Source organism: Neofelis nebulosa, chromosome 1 (assembly GCF_028018385.1).
Source record: "Neofelis nebulosa isolate mNeoNeb1 chromosome 1, mNeoNeb1.pri, whole genome shotgun sequence".
NCBI lineage: Eukaryota > Metazoa > Chordata > Mammalia > Carnivora > Felidae > Neofelis > Neofelis nebulosa.
This window is the reverse complement of record NC_080782.1, coordinates 130,552,396-130,573,323: the sequence shown is the minus strand read 5'-3', so window position 1 is coordinate 130,573,323 and position 20,928 is coordinate 130,552,396. Positions and strand designations below refer to the sequence as shown.

At 35.8% G+C, this 20,928-nt stretch overlaps 1 protein-coding gene across 3 annotated transcripts in view; it reads right to left on the bottom strand.

Annotated features, from left to right (window-relative positions):
- Window positions 1-20,928, bottom strand: part of AFF4 (ALF transcription elongation factor 4) — a 97,838-nt gene that overhangs the window by 26,747 nt on the left and 50,163 nt on the right. For all 3 annotated transcript variants that reach the window (XM_058736485.1, XM_058736465.1, XM_058736475.1), the window contains 4 exons: window positions 5,261-5,297; window positions 3,204-3,252; window positions 786-840; window positions 58-95 (listed from right to left, as the gene is read on the bottom strand). In XM_058736485.1, the coding sequence (XP_058592468.1) occupies window positions 58-95; window positions 786-840; window positions 3,204-3,252; window positions 5,261-5,297 (179 nt within the window). The remainder of the gene's footprint in view (window positions 1-57; window positions 96-785; window positions 841-3,203; window positions 3,253-5,260; window positions 5,298-20,928) is intronic.

Genomic DNA, 20,928 nt, shown 5'->3' with positions numbered 1-20,928 from the left:
CAATTCTATCAGGTAATTCCCACCTCTACAAATAAAACAAAATAAAAGGATGCATACCTTCCTGGTGTACTCCTTGGCATTGTCTTATCACAATCCTAAAAGTAAAACGAGAGGAAATCTGTGAATGAATAAACAACACTCTATCTGCTTAATGTGAACAATATTTGAACTCTTAACAGGAACACTAGCAGTTCTAATGTATGCATCAATGTTTACCTAACATTTAGGACATAATGTTTTTACCTAAAGAATAACTAATTACCAGGCTAAGATGAAAAGATTTGTTAATAGTTCTTGTCAACAATCTCATGCTTCATGAGTAAGTTCTGATCCACCATAAATATTAAAGAAGAGCCAATTAAAAAAAATGGAGATTTAAAGACAGAGCAGAAAAACAACATTACACTGGTCAGAAAGCAGTAAGGAACTTCTTTTAAATAAATGGCTCATGGGGTGCCTGGGTGGCTCAGTCGGCTAAGCGTCCGACTTCAGCTCAGGTCACGATCTCACTGTCCGTGGGTTCGAGCCCCGCGTCGGGCTCTGTGCTGACGGCTCAGAGCCTGGAGCCTGTTTCAGATTCTGTGTCTCCCTCTCTCTGACCCTCCCCCGTTCATGCTCTGTCTCTCTCTGTCGCAAAAATAAATAAACGTTAAAAAAAAAAATTTTTTTTTAATAAATAAATAAATAAATGGCTCATAAATCTATCATTCAACCATAATTCTTATCAAATACAATGAAAACACACAGTGTATCAAACTGGCAAACTCATAAAGCAGTAGACATACCTGCTCCCCATCGCTGTCTTCACTGCTGCTTAGTTTTAAGTCATCTTTTAACATACTAAAGGGAAAAGGCAGAAAGGATTAGTATTTTTGTAACAGTTTATCATGGCACACCAGAGTATTAAATATTTACAAATCATTCTAGAAATAATCACTGTGGTAGCCAAAGATTTAATTAAAAAACAAAGAAAAGAACCAGTAAATTTTACTCTGTTTTGGTTCACATCCAGAGTACAAAGTGAGAAAAGTAGGAATTTAACATTTTCACAAGCTCTCACTTTTCCATAAGTAAAATGCATATCCTTCTTTTCTAATTAAATAAACCACATTCTACAACTTCTCTCTACTTGTTTTCTCTATTTTTCTCTAATTACATACACACACACTCATTCATATTAAATCAAATTACCATACTCATACTCAACAGTCCACTAGAGAGATATAACTCCTAAAAAGAAGGAAGATAAAATGAAAATATCACCAATTCTCTTTCACTGTCCCTCATGTATCACAAAGAGATTCATACAACTAGGTAACTGTGAAAACCAGAACACTAAGTCAAAGTGCTAGTTCATAAATGTCTTGCTATGAAAGAAGAATGCCCTCTGGAAAAGTAACAATTTGGGGTAAAAACCTTACCTATAAAATAGAAATGACAGTGTGTGAATTAAAAACAAATTCCAGGTTCCAAACCCTCCTTCATCAAATTCAAATCAATTAAAAAAACATGAACTGACAATTTCTGAAATTCACTTTCCAAAGTAAAATTACAAATTTAAAATTGCCTAGAGGCTCCTGGATGGCTCAGTTAACCATCCGACTTTGGCTCAGGTCGTGATCTCGCATTTGTGGGTTCGAGCCCTGTGGTAGGCTCTGTGCTAACAGCTCAGAGCCTGGTGCCTGCTTCGGATTCTGTGTGTGTCTCTCTCTCACCCTCCCCCACCTGCACTCTGTCTCTCTCTCTCTCTCTCTCTCAAAAATAAACATAAAAATTTTTTTTTTCCTTAAGGCCAAAAAATCATAATTAAAATTAAAAATCTGAATAATGACCCACAAAACACTCCTTGCCTTTTTACAGAAGAGCAAAAATTAATACAAAGCTTAGGGAAAACTACGACTAGAAAAATGTTTAATTTCTCATTACCAGCAGTTCCATTACCTTTCTTCTTAAAATTTCATGACACTCTCCAATCAGTGGGAAGGAAATCTTCTTTCACTTCAGTAACTATTAATACTTTCCCCTCAAAAACTTCACCGGAGTTTCTAAATCTGACCCCAAATTCAGATTATCATATAAGAGATCACCTTGAAACAAAGTACCCAGATAATTACAGAATTATGAAAAATGTTTTAAGGCTGGCCTGGTTAAGCAGGACAGAAAAAAAGAGTTTTCTTTTGGACAAGGGCTTGGTGCATGTCTATGAATGACATCCTATAAGGAAATGTACTTGCTCTGAATTCTCTCAGCCCTTATGATTTAATAATGGCAGCTCAATGAACCTGCTCACACATGTGGATATGTCAAAGCTTTTACCAAACTGCTCAAGGTCCTGCATGCTTTCGCTCCCTCCGCAACAAGAGATACACACATATATGGTAGGCCCTTATCAATTCTTTGCACATCAATAAGTATGATAAATATGAATATAATTTGAATTCTTTAACAGTGAGGGGGACTTGTTGCATTTCACATAAGTTATTCTCACTCAGTTCTTCCTCTGTTCAGCTGAAGAGGCTGAGGTTATCAAGACTGTATGTTGTAGTTTAGAAAGCTAGCACTGTGGCCACCATTTCTTTAGAATTTTGTTTTAATCATGGAGTTAACTTGTGGTCTCAGGAATTCAGGAGTTCACTTTTGAACCTGGAATTTATTATCACCCAATATACTAGCTTGATTACATTTTGATATATATTCCTGGTTCTACTAAAGAAGTAGGAAAACAAATATAGTACAAACTATGCTGATTTAATATTCTACATTTAGCAATTAAATGGAGGGCTTACAAAGAAGAATCCTGTATTTTTTGGTCTTCTTTATTAAAAACTATCAACCTACACACAAACACAAATACACACATCTCTAAGAGATGAGAAAAATCTGTAATCTCAGAGGAGGGGAAGACAAACTATGGCCCACAAGTCAAATAAAGACTACTACTTGTTTTGTAAAAAAGTTTTATCGGAACACAACGACACCCATAGTCTATATTTGCTTTCATGCTACAATGGCAGAGCTGGTTAGTTAGGACAAAAGCCATCTAGCCCCTAAATCCTAAAATATTTCACTATCTGGCGCTTTACATAAACATTTGCATACCCCTTCCTTAAAAGATTAAGGACACATTTCTAAGTGTTCTGGAATGCAGACACTACACATAGACTTTTAGCAAAACGGATAAACTTATTAAGCAATAAACTTACGATTTAGACTGGTGTCCATTTGAAGTTTTAGAAGAAGGATTGTATCTTTCTAGAACAAAGAGAATGCAGAAATTAGCAACTACAGTGTGGCTATTTAGATTGTAAAATATGTATCAGTATACCCTCAAAGAAATGTAAATCAAAACATTTAGAATTCTTCCTCCACCAAACTGGCAACACTTTAGAGTCCAATAATACAAGATAACTGGGGGAAACAGGTAAGCTCCAATGCTGCTTGTCCAACTATAAACCCATACAATCTTTTTGGCAGGCAATCTGGCAATATTATCTTTACTGATACTGTAAATGCACATATCCACTTTCGTAGCAATTATAATGAAAAAAATTTTTCCTTACAGGTATATCTGGAAAAATACATAAACACACACTAAAACACAGATGTTTATCGTAATATGTTTTGTAACAGCAAAAACTGGAAACAAACATCTATCGAGAAGAGAATAGTTAAATAAATGATGGTATTATCATAAAATACACAATTTTAATGTTAAAAAGAATGAGCTAATGTTAAAAGAATGAGCAAGAATTTATACCGATATAGACACAGCTCTAAAATAAATTAAGTGAAAGATATAGGTAATAAAGAGTATGTGCAACTTATGATCTCATGTGCCAATACTGAGTTATAGGGGGAGGAGGACAGAACTAAGGAGGAGACATTTTGAAAAGTTGTTAAGAGAGAAAATGTAAACTTTCTGGCCTACGGCTATTTTCTTCATATCTTTAAATAGTGATAAAGATTCCTATAACTATAGTTTAAGGTAAAACCAAGAAGTGGATATACAAATAAAGTTTGCTAACATTAAAAAGGAATATTCTCCATAGTTTCGTCTCTTTGCTTTAAGACCTCTAAAGACAATAAACTAAGCATCAAAAAGTTCCACATTTTTAGGGGCGCCTGGGTGGCGCAGTCGGCTAAGCGTCCGACTTCAGCCAGGTCACAATCTCGCGGTCCGTGAGTTCGAGCCCCACGTCGGGCTCTGGGCTGATGGCTCAGAGCCTGGAGCCTGTTTCCGATTCTGTGTCTCCCTCTCTCTCTGCCCCTCCCCCGTTCATGCTCTGTCTCTCTCTGTCCCAAAAATAAATAAAAAACGTTGAAAAAAAAAATTAAAAAAAAAAAAAAAAGTTCCACATTTTTATATCCCAAAACTGATTACCAATGTAAATCTACCTTATTAAAGAAGTTACTGTTCTTGGCAAAACCATGTACTTTATTATAGAGCTATATGAGGAAGCCCAGACATTCATAAGGTTCCTGGCCTTACCACTCATTAATTCACGTAACCATCATCTCTTGGGATCACATTTAAATTCCCTAAGGCTATCACCCCTCAAGTTCTTCTCAGAAACAAAAAGACAGGAGGTAGAGGGGGATTCTGTAACACACAGAAGATTTTCGTCCCAGACCTAAAGGCCCAGGAAGAATAAATACAGACGTAGGCAGAGAAGAACTACAATAAGTGACAATGACCCTTTCCCTTGCATATAGTGTAACTCTCACAGAACCAACTATCTTCATGAAAGATAGAGAAAGAGAGAGGAATGCTCTTGGGTTTATGAGGTGTCCATCAAACTGAATTCATGAACTCTGAACTTATTGCTTCAAGAAATACTTAGTCAATTTGATCTCCAATGATCTATAATTCTTCATTTTAAAAAATGTTGATTTATTTTGGGGGGAGGCACAGAGAGAGGGGGGAGAGAGAGAATCCTAAGCAGGATCCATGCTGTCAGCGCACAGCCTAAAGTGGGGTTCGATCCCACGAACTGTGAGATCATGACCTGAGCTGAAATCAAGAACCGGATGCTCAACGACTGAGCCACCCAGGTGCCTCTATAATTTTTCATTTTTTAAATGTACCAAGATTCAGTTTAACTCATTACAAACTGGGATAATAACTCATTACAAACTCAGATAATAAAAACTGGGATAAGACACGTGAACGAATTATAAAACCAATATATGATGTGACCATGAGAAATGAATGCTCAATTAACAGCTTAACATGAAAACCAAGAAGAAAAAAAATACTCACTTTGTTCTCCAGGGCCAAAATTGGACTGCTGAGATTCCTAAGGGACACAAAATTATATAGTGATATTAAGAGAAGGGTTCATTAGTAAAAAATGCTTTAAACTAAACTATTCAATTCCAGCTAATTCAATGAAAGATCCTGTTGAGTTCCTAAGAATGCATAAAAGAAAAAACACAAAGAATTTAATGATCCCATCTAATCAGCCTCAGCAATTGTTCTGGTCAGTAATGAACTCTCCCAGAGCTGAACACAAAAAACATCAAGCTACCTAATAGTCTACCTTTATTATTCATTTCTTTTCAGCAGCATCCATGGTCCTCATATCATAATTTAGAGCTTCAGGAAAGCAAATTATTTCCATTTAAGATTCTTGGTCTTAAAATGTTTAATTAAAAAAAAAGTAATACTAAAAACCTACACTAGAGTAAAAACAGCTGTACAACCTATATAGACTCAAAAGATACCACTTTTATGAACTAAAAACCTCACACGGTCATTCACATGTCACTATATTGCCTTGCTTTTCCCACTCCCAATACTTTACACACAATTAGCAACTTGAGGAAAAGACTGTCATATACCACTTTGTAAGCCATACACTAGTACAATGTCTGGCACTCAGGAAGCACCAGTAGTAAAAAGAAAGCCAAAATCTCACTGTCAGTGAAAGAAACATGCCTTTCCAAACTCAACTTTCATAATCAGAAAACCTTTTTCACACATGGAAATTGTGCATTTTTCTAGGTTAAGTCTTTGGAACACAACATTATTAAAATTGTGTTTAATTGTGTTTGGAACACAACATGTATTAAAATTACACAAACATCCCTAAAAGCCCACTTAAAAATGAGCAAAATCTTGCTTTAATGACAGAATTACCTGTGAAAGAGAAATCCACATAGTATGAGTGCTAAAATACAGTTTTGTTGTTAAAAATAATACTGTAAACCTACACCTATGGTCAAATGATTTTCAACAAGTATTCCAAGACCATCTATAAGGGAAATGACAGTCTTTTCAACAAATGGTGTTAGGACAATGGACTAGCCATAAGCAAAAAAATGAAGTTGGATGCTTACCTTAGCCAATATAAAAAAAAATAACTCAAAATGGATCAAAGAACTAAATGTAAGAGCTCAAACTACAAAACTCTTAGAAAACTTAGAGCCAAATCTTAATGACCTTGGATTTGGCAAAGAACTCTTACATACGACACCAAAAACATCAAAAACACAAAAGAAACAAATAAAGAAATTGGATTTCAGCAAAATTAAAAACTTTTGTACTTCAAAGGACAACTCTATCAAGAAAGTAAAAAAACAACCCACAGAATGGGAGAAAATATCTGCCAATTATGTATCTGATAAGAGACTGCTATCTACAATATATAAAGAGCTCTTACAATTCAATGATAAAAAGACAGCCCAATGAAAAAAATGTGCAAAGCATCTGAACAGACAATTCTACAAGGAAGATATAAAAATGGTTAATAAGCACATACAAATGGTCAATAAGCACATGAAAACATGTTGTCTGACATCGTTTCTCATGGGGAAAATGCAAATCAAACCCACAATAAGGTAATACTTCACACCTACTAGGATGACTAGGATCAAAAACAGATAACAGCAAGTATCGACAAGGATGCAGAGAAAAATGAAAGCCTAGTAGGAATGTAAACTGGCTCAGCTAGCTTTGGAAAACATTCTGGAAGTTCCTCAAATGATGAAGCATACAGTTGCCATTTGACTTTGCAATTCTACTCCTAGGTATATAACCAAGTGAAAAGAAACATTATGTCCACCCAGAAACTTCTACACAAATGTTTACAGCACCATTATTCACAAAAGCCCGAAGCTTAAAACAACTCAAATGTTCATCAGCTGATGAGTTTATAAGTAAAATGTGATATATAACCATACAATGGAATATTTGGCCACAAACAGAAATGAAGTACTGATATATTCTATAACTTGGAAGAACCTTGAAAACATTATCCTAAGTTAAAGAATCCTGCAAAAGACCACATATGGTATGATTCCATTTACATGAAATGTTCAGAAAAAAGGAAATCTATGGAGACAGAGTAGATGAGTGGTTTCATAGGGCTGAGAAGGAGACAGAGGGAAGTGGTAATAGATAAACAGGGCGTTTCTTTTTGAGATGATCAAAATGCTCTAAAATTCACCGTTTTGATGGCTCCGTAAGTCTGTAAATATATTCAAAACCATTTAATTGTACACTTTAAATGGGAGAAAAGCATGGCATGTGGATTATATTTCAATAAAGCTACTAAAAAACCTGCCAATAGAGCAGTGACCAAGGTCACTCCTGTGAATTATGTTGCAGATACAAATAATCCTCCACCGCTTTCAATTGCCAATTATCTTATACTCATTTACCTGGTAAAGAGCCTAAATGTTAATAGCCCAAACTTTCAAGTAATCTCTCACTCCTTTCCCTAACACCTCTGACAATAGTCAGTCTACTGGTCTTCAAAGTCTAGTGGATTCTGTCCCCATAACATCTACTAAATGCACACCATCTCATCTTCATCTATGCTGCAAAGACTTCAGGTCCTCACATTTTTTCATCTACAAAGGCCATTTAATGGAACTTTCTAGCTCTAATCTTTCTCCTTCACTCAACTATAGTCTCCAGTCAACCTTTCTGAAGCCCAAACCCTAGTATGAGTCATCACTACTTTTTTTCGTAGGGCTTTCAATGGCTCTGTTTTTCCTAGGGATTAAACCCAAACTCTTTGACACACACGATATCCATTCATATGTCCAAGTACTGGAAAACAAAGTGAAGAGGCAAAACACACAAAGGCCTTCTACTCATGGAGCTTAACACTTTTCTGAAAAATGTTAATGACTATCTCTGCAACTATTCATGTAAATAAAGGTAAAATGGCAATTGTAAGAAGTGCAATGAAAGGTAAATAACATACACAGTATTATCTAAGAGCTTATAATTGTGTGTGTGTGTGGGAGAGAGAGAGAGAGAGAGAGAGAGAGAGCATGTGAATGAATGTGAGAAAGGGAGAAAGAGAGAGAGAGAGACACACACACAGATCTAGCCAGGAAAATGAACAAAGGCTTCTCTGAGCAAGTACCATTCAGGTTGGGATGTGAAGTGTAGGTAGGAAGTAAACTGGGAAAGGTAAGTGTACAGGGTAGAGAGAACAGCATGTAAAGGCCAGAAAAGATAGGGAGCACTGGTAGTGTAAAGGACTTAAAGGCAGTCCACAAGAGGAAAAAGTACAGAAGGGTAGTGAGAAATGAGACTCAAGAGAAATGAGACTCAAGACATGAAAACCTAGATCATATAGCACGCAGGCTTTATAGATTATATTATAGAACATTTAATACACATAAACCACATCTGTTTAGTAAAATCTGAGGGGTGCCTGGGTGGCTCAGTCGGTTGAGCATCCGACTTTGGCTCAGGTCATGATCTCACGGTTTGTGAATTTGAGCCCCGTGTCAGTCTCTGTGCTGACAGTTAGAGCCTGGAGCCTATTTGGATTCTGTGTCTCATTCTCTCTCTGCCCCTCCCCGACTTGTGTCCTGTCTCTCAAAAATAAATAACTGTAAAAAAAAAAAAAAAAATTTTTTTTTTAAACTGGGGACTTGCAGGAGGGAGAGATGCAGGCCGAGGAAGGAGGCTGGGGGAAGGGGTATAACTCATTTTTATGTGAGGTAACTTATGTCATGAAACAACCAGTGAATTTTTTTGTTAGTGCAAAAAATACAAGCTTCTGTGTTAGTGTAAAAGATTCGGGAGTACTTTATGCCCCATTAAAAAAGGAGGAGGGAGGGAGATAAATTATTTACATTATACTTCAGGATTTATACTGTCTCTGTTATATCTTTCTTTGATGCACAAAAAAGTAGCTCTTCAAGTAATTTAATAACTGGAAAAGAATCTAACAAAAAGACGACTAGAATCACTGGCACTTCCACCCATCTCTATAGAGCTAACTTTGTACACTGAATGATTTATTCTAATATTTATTTCTTGAATTTTGAGCTTTGCTTTCTAAACCTGCCTCAACAGTGTTTCCTGACAAAGAAGTGCCTTTTAGTAGATTTGCTCTTTATTGGATTTCAGCCATTTTTAACTAGAGCAGAAAGACCAAGGTTTTGGACAAAGATATAGAACACTGGGAAAAACCTCAAAATAGGTTTATAATACAATTTTACTAAACCTGGATGTTTAAGGACTGAATTGAATTATTACACAACTCAAAATACCAGTGAGTATGAACCATGATGCTTTCATAGTTTCATTAGCAACTATCTGAAGGTATGTTATACACTGAAAAGCAAGATTAATGATATAAATGCATATTCAAACTACTGTTGATAATCCGATGTTTCTTTCTTTTCTGTTTATGGCTTCTTTGTTTCTACTTTGTACAGCGGTAGATAAAGAGTTCATACCAGAAGAAGATAAATCTCAGCTCTGTCATGTTCTTGTTTGCTCACAAATGCATCTCACTGTTATTTTCACTCAGCACTTTCACTGCAGGTATATCTTTTAAGCCACTTGTGCATTAGTGAAGATTAGATGAATTAAAACCAGTTAATATACCGTGTAAATCACCTTAACTATGCACATTTAAAACTGTAATATAGTAGAGCCAGTAAGAGCAAATAAAGGAGAGCAAGTCTATCAACTTTTCCATAATGAGAAAACCTAAACTTCTCTCGGAATACCTCGGAAATAAAATGTGACTAACTGCCATTCAGATCAAGAGAAGCAATACTACTTTGATTTTGTTTTTGTAGACTTAAAAATAGAGAAATTTAGGACTAAAAACAACTATAAAATTTTCATCCCCTTCTCCCCAGTCCCCAATCTCCAATATACACACAATGTTGGAGCAAATGCTTTTCACTCTGAAGACCACTGACTTACCACAGTGGCAAGAATAAAGATGGAGAAAAATGAATGGAACTAAAATACATTAAAGGAGGCAAAATCATTAGGACTTGGTGATAGTTTAGAGGGTGTGACAGGGAAGGACGTGCCAAGCATAATTCTAACAAGGCTTTCCTAGCTTCACTAAGACAGGAAACAGGAAGAGGATCATGCTTGTTTCCTCTTTCCTTTCCTTTCGGTTTGAACTAGCAGGGAGAATCATAAGTTCTCCCTGGAAGATGTCTCAAAGGCACCTGAAACTCAACATCTAAGAAGTGTCATGTATGTAACTAGATGTATGTATCTGGAATTCAAATACAGTCTGGAATTAAGATAAAAATTGTCATGAAGATAAAAATATGTGGAACACCGATGTGAAGAGGAACAGGGTACAAAGAGAAGACAATCTAGGTCTAAGCATGGAGTGGGTAACTGTGCATGCACTTAAACACTAATATGAATTTTTTCATTCTTTTTATTACTTTGTTTTCACAACGGAATATTGGGCAGCTTGAGGCAAAACACATTTCTTCTTTTGTATTCTCGTATAGCACCAAGCACAATGCCAGGAAAACGTAATGGTAGAGACAAAGACAGAGGAGAAAAAGGAGAAGCCAGAGAAGCAAAGTAACTCTGGATGAGCAACGTACAGTGGGAGATAAGGAGGAAATAGGCTAAAACAGTATTTTTTTTATTTAAAAAATTATTTTAAGTTTATTTATTTTGGGGAGACAGAGAAAGACAAAGCACGAGGTGGGGAGGGGCAGATAAAGAGGGAAACACAGAATCTGAAGCAGGCTCCAGGCTCTGAGCTGTTAGCACAGAGCCCAACATGGCGCTCGAACCTACCAACCATGAGATCATGACCTGAGTCGAAGACAGATGCTTAACCGACTGAGCCATCCAGGCGCCCCATAGGCTAAAACAATATTTAATGCTCATGAGAACCCTATGAAAATAAAGAAATAAAGAACATTAACTGGATTTACAAAATGGGCCACTAGTGGTCATAATGAAAATGGTTTTGGTGAGGTGTAAAAGCAAGATCAGACTAGGTTGAGGAGTAAGTGAAGGAAAGCATACAGACAGCAAATTTGAACCACTTTTTAAGTAAGTTTAACTCTAAAGAGGAGGACTGGATGGAGAATAACATGGAATAGAGGGATTTATTTGTTGTGCTGTTTTTAAATGGCACAGATCAAGGATGTTTAAGTGAATGATAAGGATTTAATAAATCAGCTCTCCAAATATGTTCCTAAACTCAACTTCTCCTCTACCACTAGCCACATGTGAACTGCTCTTTCACATCTGTTAATGAGTGTGAAATCTGCCCTCTTGGGTGCTCCTTACCTTCCTGTGCTTCTAGCACCCTTATACTTCTCCTTTAAAGCCCAGTTGGTGCCATCATCCTTAGGATGCCATCTCCAAATTCCATAAGTATCAAAACTTTCTCCCTTTTCTGTCCTCTCGGTGGACCCAGTTCATATGGTTAACACACAAAGAATGAATAACTAACTATTAAAGTTATGTAGGAAGCTTTAAACTGTTTTATACACAAAGGTGTATTCATTAAAAATTCAGAGACTGAGATGAACTATAAAAAAGCAAAACCTGACTTATAAAAGCAACTCAACCAAAGCAGTCATCACTAAGTAGCTAAGTGAAGTTATTTCAAACACATTACCTGAGTATTTATATCCAAATCCAGTAAACAAACATTTACTGAATGGCTATATATGTCAGGAACTATTCTAGGCATTGGCACATACTATTCTAATTGTGTTTGTTAAATACCAATCTTAGTTAGAACAAGGGTAACATCTCAATGATTCAATGCTAGGGACGCCCGGGTGGCTCAGTCGGTTGAGCGACAGACTCTTGATCTTGGCCAGGTCATGATCTCATGGTTCGTAAGTTCGAGCCCCGTGTCCACCTCATGCTGAAAGTGCAGAGCCTGCTTGAGATTCTCTCTCCTCTCTGTCTCTCCCAGCTCACATCCTCTCTCTCTATCAATAAAATAAACTTAAAAAAAAAAAAAAAGATTCAATGCTATACCTCTGAAGTACTATCTATAATACTGCCAGGTAGTGTTTCAAACATATAGTAAATATGTGCAAGGTCAGTCAAAAGCTTTAGTATGCTTCAAACTATCATTGGAAAATCTACCAACCTAATTCCAACTACACCCATCTAATCTGCTTTCCTTCCTATGATAAAGAAAGACCTAACTGTGCTCTATTCTAAAGCTAATATCCTCCATCACAGCACTGAATCTCAACCTCTCTAATGGAGACTTCTTAAGGTTACCGGCTGTCTTTCCCATGTATCATTTGTTTTTCCTTTTTTACTAAAACATCATGATCAGCACAGATGATATATATGATATATAAAAAATCCTTATCTTATAAAAATACTCACCTGACAACATCACTATACCCTTCCTGGCACCATCACATTTCCCTGCTCCCTTTTACAATGTGTCAAAAGAAAATCTTTTATATGTTCATCATCTCCAATATCTTTTGGGCCTCTGAAATCATTCTTTTACCCTCAGCTTTCTAACTAAAAGTGTTTATATCAGCAATTAAAAAAATACATTGTCAAATCTCATACCTGGAACATAGTAAGAACTTAATAAATATATGCTTGACAAATAAACACATAAACATCAAATCTATAGACATGAAAGCCATAATGTCTGAGATCAAAAATATGTTAAATGGGATTAACAACAGATTAGACACTACAGAACAAAAGATTACTGAAACTGAAGATTTAGCAATAGAAACTACCCATAAATGAAACAACAAAAGATAAAAGATTTTAAAAAATGAACAGTGCATTCATGAGCTATGGAACAACTTCAAGAGGCCTAATATATATGTAAATGGAGTCCTAGAAGTGAAGGAGAAAAGGGGAAGAGGGAGTACAGAGAAGTATCTTGAGAAAATAATGGCAAAAATTTCCCAAATGTAATAAAAACTATAAACCCAAAGTTTCAAGAAGCTAAAAGTCACCCCCGAGCACAAAAAAAAAAAAGATGAAAAGACCCAAGACAACTCAAAAGTGAAGAGCTTAAAATCAGTGATAGAGACAAAAAGAATCTTAAAAGCAGCCAGAAGGAAAAAAAAGACACCTTATATACAAAGAAAAAAGGCAATAAAGGGTATCTCATATACAATGCAATCCAGAAGACAACAGACAACAGTTATAACCTAGCATTCTATAATCAGCAAAAATACCTGAAGAAAAAAGGTAAAATAAAAATGTCAGATACACAAAAGCTGAAAGCATTCATCTATCACAAGCAGACAAGCATTAAAAGAAATGTTAAGGGGCGCCTGGGTGGCTCAGTCGGTAAAGCGTCCGACTTCAGCTCAGGTCATGATCTGACACTCCGTGAGTTCGAGCCCTGTGTCGGGCTCTGTGCTGACAGTTCAGAGCCTGCAACCTGCTTCAGATTCTGTGTCTCCCTCTCTCTCTGCCCCTCCCCTGCTCAAGCTCTGTCTCTGTCTCAAACATAAATAAAAACATTTTAAAAAATTAAAAAAAAAATGTTACAAGGGAGTCCTCCAGGGGCACCTGGGTGGCTCAGTAGTAGATTAAGTGGCTGACTCTTGATTTTTGGCTCAGGTAATGATCTCACGGTGGGTTTATGAGTTTCAGCCCCGTGTCTGGCTCTGCACTCAAAGTATGGAGCCTGCTTTGCATCTTCTGTCTCTCTGCCCCTCCCCTTCGCACACACTCTCTTTCTCTCAAAAAGAAATAAATGTTAAAAAAAATTATTAAAAAAATAAGCTACACTGGTTATATTAATATCAAAGTAAATTTTATAGCAAAGATTATCGTAAGAATTAAAAAGAGTCAGTTCCTAACGATAAAGGTTATCATTCATGTAGAATTAATAACAATCCCAAATGTTTATGCACCTAAAAAAAAAAACTTCTTAAAAATATGAAGAAAGGGGGGCGCCTGGGTGGCGCAGTCGGTTGGGCGTCCAACTTCAGCCAGGTCACGATCTCGCGGTCCGTGAGTTCGAGCCCCGCGTCGGGCTCTGGGCTGATGGCTCAGAGCCTGGAGCCTGTTTCCGATTCTGTGTCTCCCTCTCTCTCTGCCCCTCCCCCGTTCACGCTCTGTCTCTCTCTGTCCCAAAAATAAATAAATGTTAAAAAAAAAAAAAATATGAAGAAAGGAACAAGAGAAAATTCAAAATCATAAACTCAAACTTATTGGAGATTAACTATAAGTCTCAATAACTGATAGAACAAGTAGAATTAAAATGAGTAAGAAAATAGAAAACTGAATACTATAAACCAACTTGATATTGACATTTACAAAACACTCCAATGAACAACAGCAAAATATATATTCAAATGTACACAAACATTTGCTAAAAGAATATATATATTATATATATAAATTATATATAAATTATAATAAATGTAAAAGGATTCCAGTCACACAAAGCACGTTCTCTGACCAAAATGGAATTAAGCCACAAGTAACAGAATATATTCTTTAACAGAAAATATACAGCAAAATCTCCAAATATTCAAAAACAAAATGACACTTCAAAATAATCCACGGAATAAAGAAGAAATCAAAAAGGAAATCAGAACACATTTTGACCTGAATAAAACTGAAAACACATTTCAGAATTTGTGGGACGCAAATAAAATGTTACATAGAGAGAAATTTATAGCACTAACAGCGTGCATTATAAAGTAAGAAAGATCTCACATCAATAACCTTAGCATCCTCTTTAAGAATATTTTTTAAAAGAAGTATAAATAAAATAAAATGAAAGCAGAACAAGAAAGTAATACAGATGACAATGGAAATCAATGCAACAAAAACCAAAACCAATGAAGGAGAAAAAGCAGATTTTTAGAAGATCAATACAACTGAAAAACCTCAAGCCAGAAGAAAAATAGAAGAATCAAATTACCAATAACAGGAATAAGAGAAGTGGCATCATAAGAGATATAAAAATTATAATAAAGAAATATCATCAAAAATCAAAAACTTTATACCAATAAATTTAACAACTTTCATGATCAACAGATAAACTGAACAAGTTGCTTGAAAAAATACAAACTACCAAAACACATTCAAGAGAAACAGATAATATGAATAGCCCTAGATCTATTAGTAAATATAATATTGAGTTAAACACTATACTATAAACAAAACCCAAAACTCAAAGGGTTTCACTGGTGAATTCTAACAAACATGTAAGGAAGAAATAATACCAATTCTATACAAACTATTCCAGAAAATAGAGGAGGGAGTTATGTCCCATCTCATTCTATAAGGCTGGCATTACTCTGATACCAAAACCCAGCAAAGACATAATAAGAAAATAAAATGACAGACCAAAAACATAGATGTAAATTTTTTTTGTAAAAATTTTTTAAAATTTTTTGAAAATCAAATCGACATATAAAACAGGTAATATATAATAACCAAGTGAAGTTTCTACCAGGAAGGCAATACTGGTTTAAATTTTTAAAATTAATCAATGTTGGGGCGCCTGGGTGGCGCAGTCGGTTAAGCGTCCGACTTCAGCCAGGTCACGATCTCGCGGTCCGTGAGTTCGAGCCCCGCGTCAGGCTCTGGGCTGATGGCTCGGAGCCTGGAGCCTGTTTCTGATTCTGTGTCTCCCTCTCTCTCTGCCCCTCCCCCGTTCATGCTCTGTCTCTCTCTGTCCCAAAAATAAATAAAAAACGTTGAAAAAGAAAAAAAAAATTTAAAAAAAAAAATAAAATTAATCAATGTAATTTACCATATCACAAACCAAAAAGGAAAATCATATGATTACATCAATAGATTCAAAGAAAGCATTCAACAAAATCCAAAATGCACTACTGATAAGAACACTCAGGCAAATGTGAATAGAAGGGAACCTCCTCAATTTAATAAATGACATCTGTGAAAATTCCACAGCTAAAATCATACTTAATGATGAAAGACTGAATACTTTCCCCTCTATAATGAAAAACAAGGCAAGAATGTTTACTCTAACCACTTCCAGTCAACACTTTATTAAAGGTTCTAGCCAGCGCAATAAAGCAAGAATAAGAAATGAGGCATCTGGTTTGAAACTAAAGTTGTAACAACACCCTTTATTCACACATGACATGATTGTCTAAATAAAAATTCTATGGTAGCTACAAAAATGCTACTAGAACTAAATACATTCATCAAGGTTTCAATATAAAAAATAAAATAATAAATGAAATGTATCTTTATAAACTAGCCAGGGAAAGCAGATACTGAAAAAAAATTTCCAAGTTTTTGTTTTAAGTGTATTTATTTTGGGGTGCTTGGGTGGCTCAGTCAGTTAAGTATTCGACTTCAGCCCAGGTCATGATCTCACAGTCTGTGAGTTCAAGTCCCACTTTGGGCTCTGTGCTGAAAGCTTAGAGCCTAGAGCCTGCTTCAGATTTTTTGCCTTTGTCTCTCTCTGCCCCTCCCCCACTCATGCTCTGTCTCTCTCTCTCTCTCAAAAATAAACATTAAAAGACAAATAAGTATATAAACTTAAAAAAATTTTTTTTTAAGTTTATTTATTTTGAGAGAGACAGATGAGCAGGGGAGGGGCAAAGAGAGAAGGGGAGAGAGAGAACCACAAGCAGGGTCCTTGCTGTCAACGCAGAGCCTGACACAAGGATCGAATCCACAAACTGTGAGATCATGACCTGAGCAAAAACCAAGAGTCGGATACTTAACCAACTGAGTCACCCAGGGGCCCCACATATATTGAACATTTTTAAACAAAATACCATTTATAATAGTACTAAAAAATGAAATGCTTAGAGGTAACTCTGATAGAAAGTGTGGAACACCTAGATATTGAAAACTATAAAATAACAACAAATTAAATTATACCTAGGTAAATAGAGAAGAAGATAAGTGCTATGGGCCAGAAGACTCAATACTGTTAAGATGGCAATTCTCCCCAGCTGATTCATAAACCCAATGCAATCTCTATCAAAACCCTAGAAGGCTTTTATGCTGAAAATAACAGGGTGGTTGTAAAATTCATACTAAAATGAAAGGACCTTGAAAAATCAAAATAATTTTGAAAAATGGTAATATGATTGGAGGATTTACATCACTATCGCTTTATATTATTCACGTCAGATAATCAAGACAGGTTGGTACTGATATCATGATAGACAAAGAGATTAATGAAATAGAATACAGTCAGAAATGCACCACATATATAGTTAAGTGCAAGTGCTAAGGCAATTCCATGCAGAGAAACAAGTTTTTTAAACACTGATGATGAAAATGGACAACTATACACAAAAAATAAACTTTCCTCCATACCTGTACCATGTACAAAAACTACTTTAAAATGAATCACAGACCTAAATGTAAAGCCCAAAACTATAAGAAGTTTAAAAAAATACATAGGAGAATGTGAGTTAGGGAAAATTTCTTAGACACCAAAAAACATGATCTGTAAACTAAGAAACTCATGAATTGGAACTCATCAATACTAGCAACTTCTCCTCTTCAAAAGATATAGTTAAGAGAATGAAAAAGGAAGCTACTTACTGGGGTTGGAGGGATTTTGACACAAATCTCTTATCCGATAATGGACTTGAAGCCAGAAAACAGAAAACACTCTCAAACTCACTAAGAAGAGGACAACATCCAATAAAAGATGGGCAAAAGTTTTTTAAAGTGCACCAAGGAAGATATACAAATGACAAATAAGTACATGAAAAGGTGCTCAATATCATTTGTCACTAGAGAAATATAAATTAAAACCACAATGAGGCGGCACTCCTACATAATTACTAAAAGGCCTAAAATTTAAAAAGACTGGCCATAACAAGCATTGGTTAAATATGGGGAGCAACTGAAACTCTCATATATTGCTAGTAGGAATACAATATGGTTCAATCATTTTGGAAAACATTATGAGCTATTCTTAAAAGTTAAATGTATATTAACCATCTACTAAAAGGTATTTACTGATGAGAAATAAAAGCATGTGCCCATATAAAGATTTGTACACAAATTTTTACAGCAGCTTTATTTTTAACTAAAAACCAGAAATAGCCCAAATGTCCATCAGTAGATGAAAGGGTAAACAAACTGGTAAAATTATAAGACGTGAACACTACTTAGCAATAAAAAATAATGATTTTCATATGCAATACTATGGATGAATCTCAAAATAACTGTGCTGAAAGAAACCAGAGCCAAAAAGAGTACATATATTATTATTCTATTTATGTACAATTCTCAAAAATGCAAACTAATGTATAGCAACAGAAATCAGATTAGTGTTTGACTAGGGATGGGAAGGGTAGAGAGAGTACAAGGAAGAGAACATTGTAAAGGATCATAAGTAAACCTTTGGGGTGTAGCAACAAAACAAAGGATAAAAACCATATGATCATTTCAACAGATTCAGAAAAAGCATTTGACAAAGTACAACATCCATTCATGGTAAAAATCTTCTGCAGGGGTGCCTGGGTGGCTCAATCAGTTAAGTGTCCAACTCTTGATTTTGGCTCAAGTCATGATCTCACGGTTCATGAGATCAAGCCCCATGTTGGACTCTGCACTGACAGAGGGAAGCCTGCTTGGGATTCAATCCCTTCCCTCTCTCTCTGCCCCTCGCTCACTTGTGATCACTCTCTCTCTCAAGATAAAGAAATAAACATTTAAAAAAAGAAATAAAAAGCACAGTTAAAATATCTTCTACAAAGCAGGCTTAAGGGGGGCATACCTCAACATAATGGCCATATAGGAAAAACCCCAGCTAACATCACCCTCAATGGTAAGTTTTGTTTTTTTTTTAACCTGTGTTGTGGTCCTTTATTATTTTTTTAATATAAAATTTATTGTCAAATTGGCTACCATACTCAATGGTAACTTTTAAAAACAAAGTTTTTCCCCTAAGATCAGGAACAAGACAGAGATGTCCCCCCTCACCACTTTCATTTGACAGAGTACTAGAAGTCCTAGCCACAGCAATCAGACAAGAAAAAGAAATAAAACATATCCAAATTGGTAAGGAAGAATTAAAACTTTCATCATTTGCAGGATGACATGATATACAGAAAACCCTAAGACTCCACCAAAAAAACTACTAGATCTGATAAATTAATTCAGTAAGATCACAGGATACAAAATCAATACACAGAAATCTGTTGCATTTCTATACATTAATAACAAAGTCGCAGGAAGAGAAATTAAGAAAACAATTCCATTTACAGTTGCACCAAAAATAATAAAATACCTAGGAGTAAACTTAACCAAGGAGATGAAAGACATGTACTCTGAAAACTACAAAACACTGAGGAAAGACAACACCAACAAATGGTAAGATATTCCATGATCACGGATTCAGAGAACAAATACTGTTAAAATATCCATACTATCCAAAGCAATCTACAAACTGAATGCAATTCCTATTAAAATACTGATAGCATTTTCACAGAACTAAAACAAATAATCCTAAAATTTGTATGGAACTACAAAAGACCCCAAACAGCCACAACAATCTTGAAAAAGACCAAAACTAGAGGTATCACAACCCCAGGTTTCAAGATACACTACAAAGCTGTAGTAATCAAGACAGTGTGGCACTGGCACAAAAAAAGGCACATAGGTCAATGGAACAGAATAAAGAACCCAGAAATAAACCCATGATTATATGGTTAATTAATCTACAATGAAGGATCCAAGAATATGCAATGGGAAAAAAGTCTCATCAACAAATGGTGCTGGCAAAACTGGACAGCTACATGCAAAAGAATGAAATTGGACCACTTTCACACCAATTTTGTGTATTTTAAATAAACTCAAAATGGATTAAAGCCCTAAATGTGAGACCTGAAACCATAAAAACCCAAGAAGAGAACACAGGCAGTAATATCCCTGACTCTGTCAGTCACAACATTTTTCTAGATATGTCTCCTAAGGCAAGGGCAACAAAAGTAAAAATAAACTACTAGGACTATATCAAAATAAAAAACTGCAAAGCAGAGGAAGCAATCAACAAAACAAAAAGACAACCTACTGAATGGGAGAAGACATCTGCAAATGACATATCTAATAAGGGATTAGTATCCAAAATATATAAAAAACTTATACAACTCAACATCAAAAAGCAAATAATCCAATTAAAAAATGGACAAAAGACAGGAACATACATTTCTTCAAAGAAGACATACAGATAGCCCACAGACACATGAAAAGATGCTCAACATCAATCATCATCAGTTAAATGCAAACCAAAACCACAATGAGATATCATCCCACACCTGTCAGAATGGCTAAAATCCAAAACACAAGAGTTAAGATGGCAGAGAATGAGGGGGACCAGGATTGCCCTCATCCCTCAAACACAGCAGTACTGAGGTCAGAACACTTGGAACACCCATGAAATCAGTCTGTGGAGTGACAGAAAAATCTCCACAGGTAGATGGAGACAGCTTGGCGGGACAGATGTGCGTATATGCGAAATGGGGGAGATAAAACAACGTGGGCATGGAGGGGAGGGATCCCCCTGAGTGGAGAGAAAAAAGGGAGAGAAAGAGAAGATGTGGATTGCAGTACTGTTAGGACAAGAGAAAAACCTCTCCAGACTAGGGACTGGGGAAAGAGAAATACAGAGAGCACCAGTTTTACTTTGCAAACAGCCTTAGGAGCTAAAAATCGGAGGTTTCAAAAGACTTTCTCCAGACTGAGCTGCCGCCATGTGTGTGCAT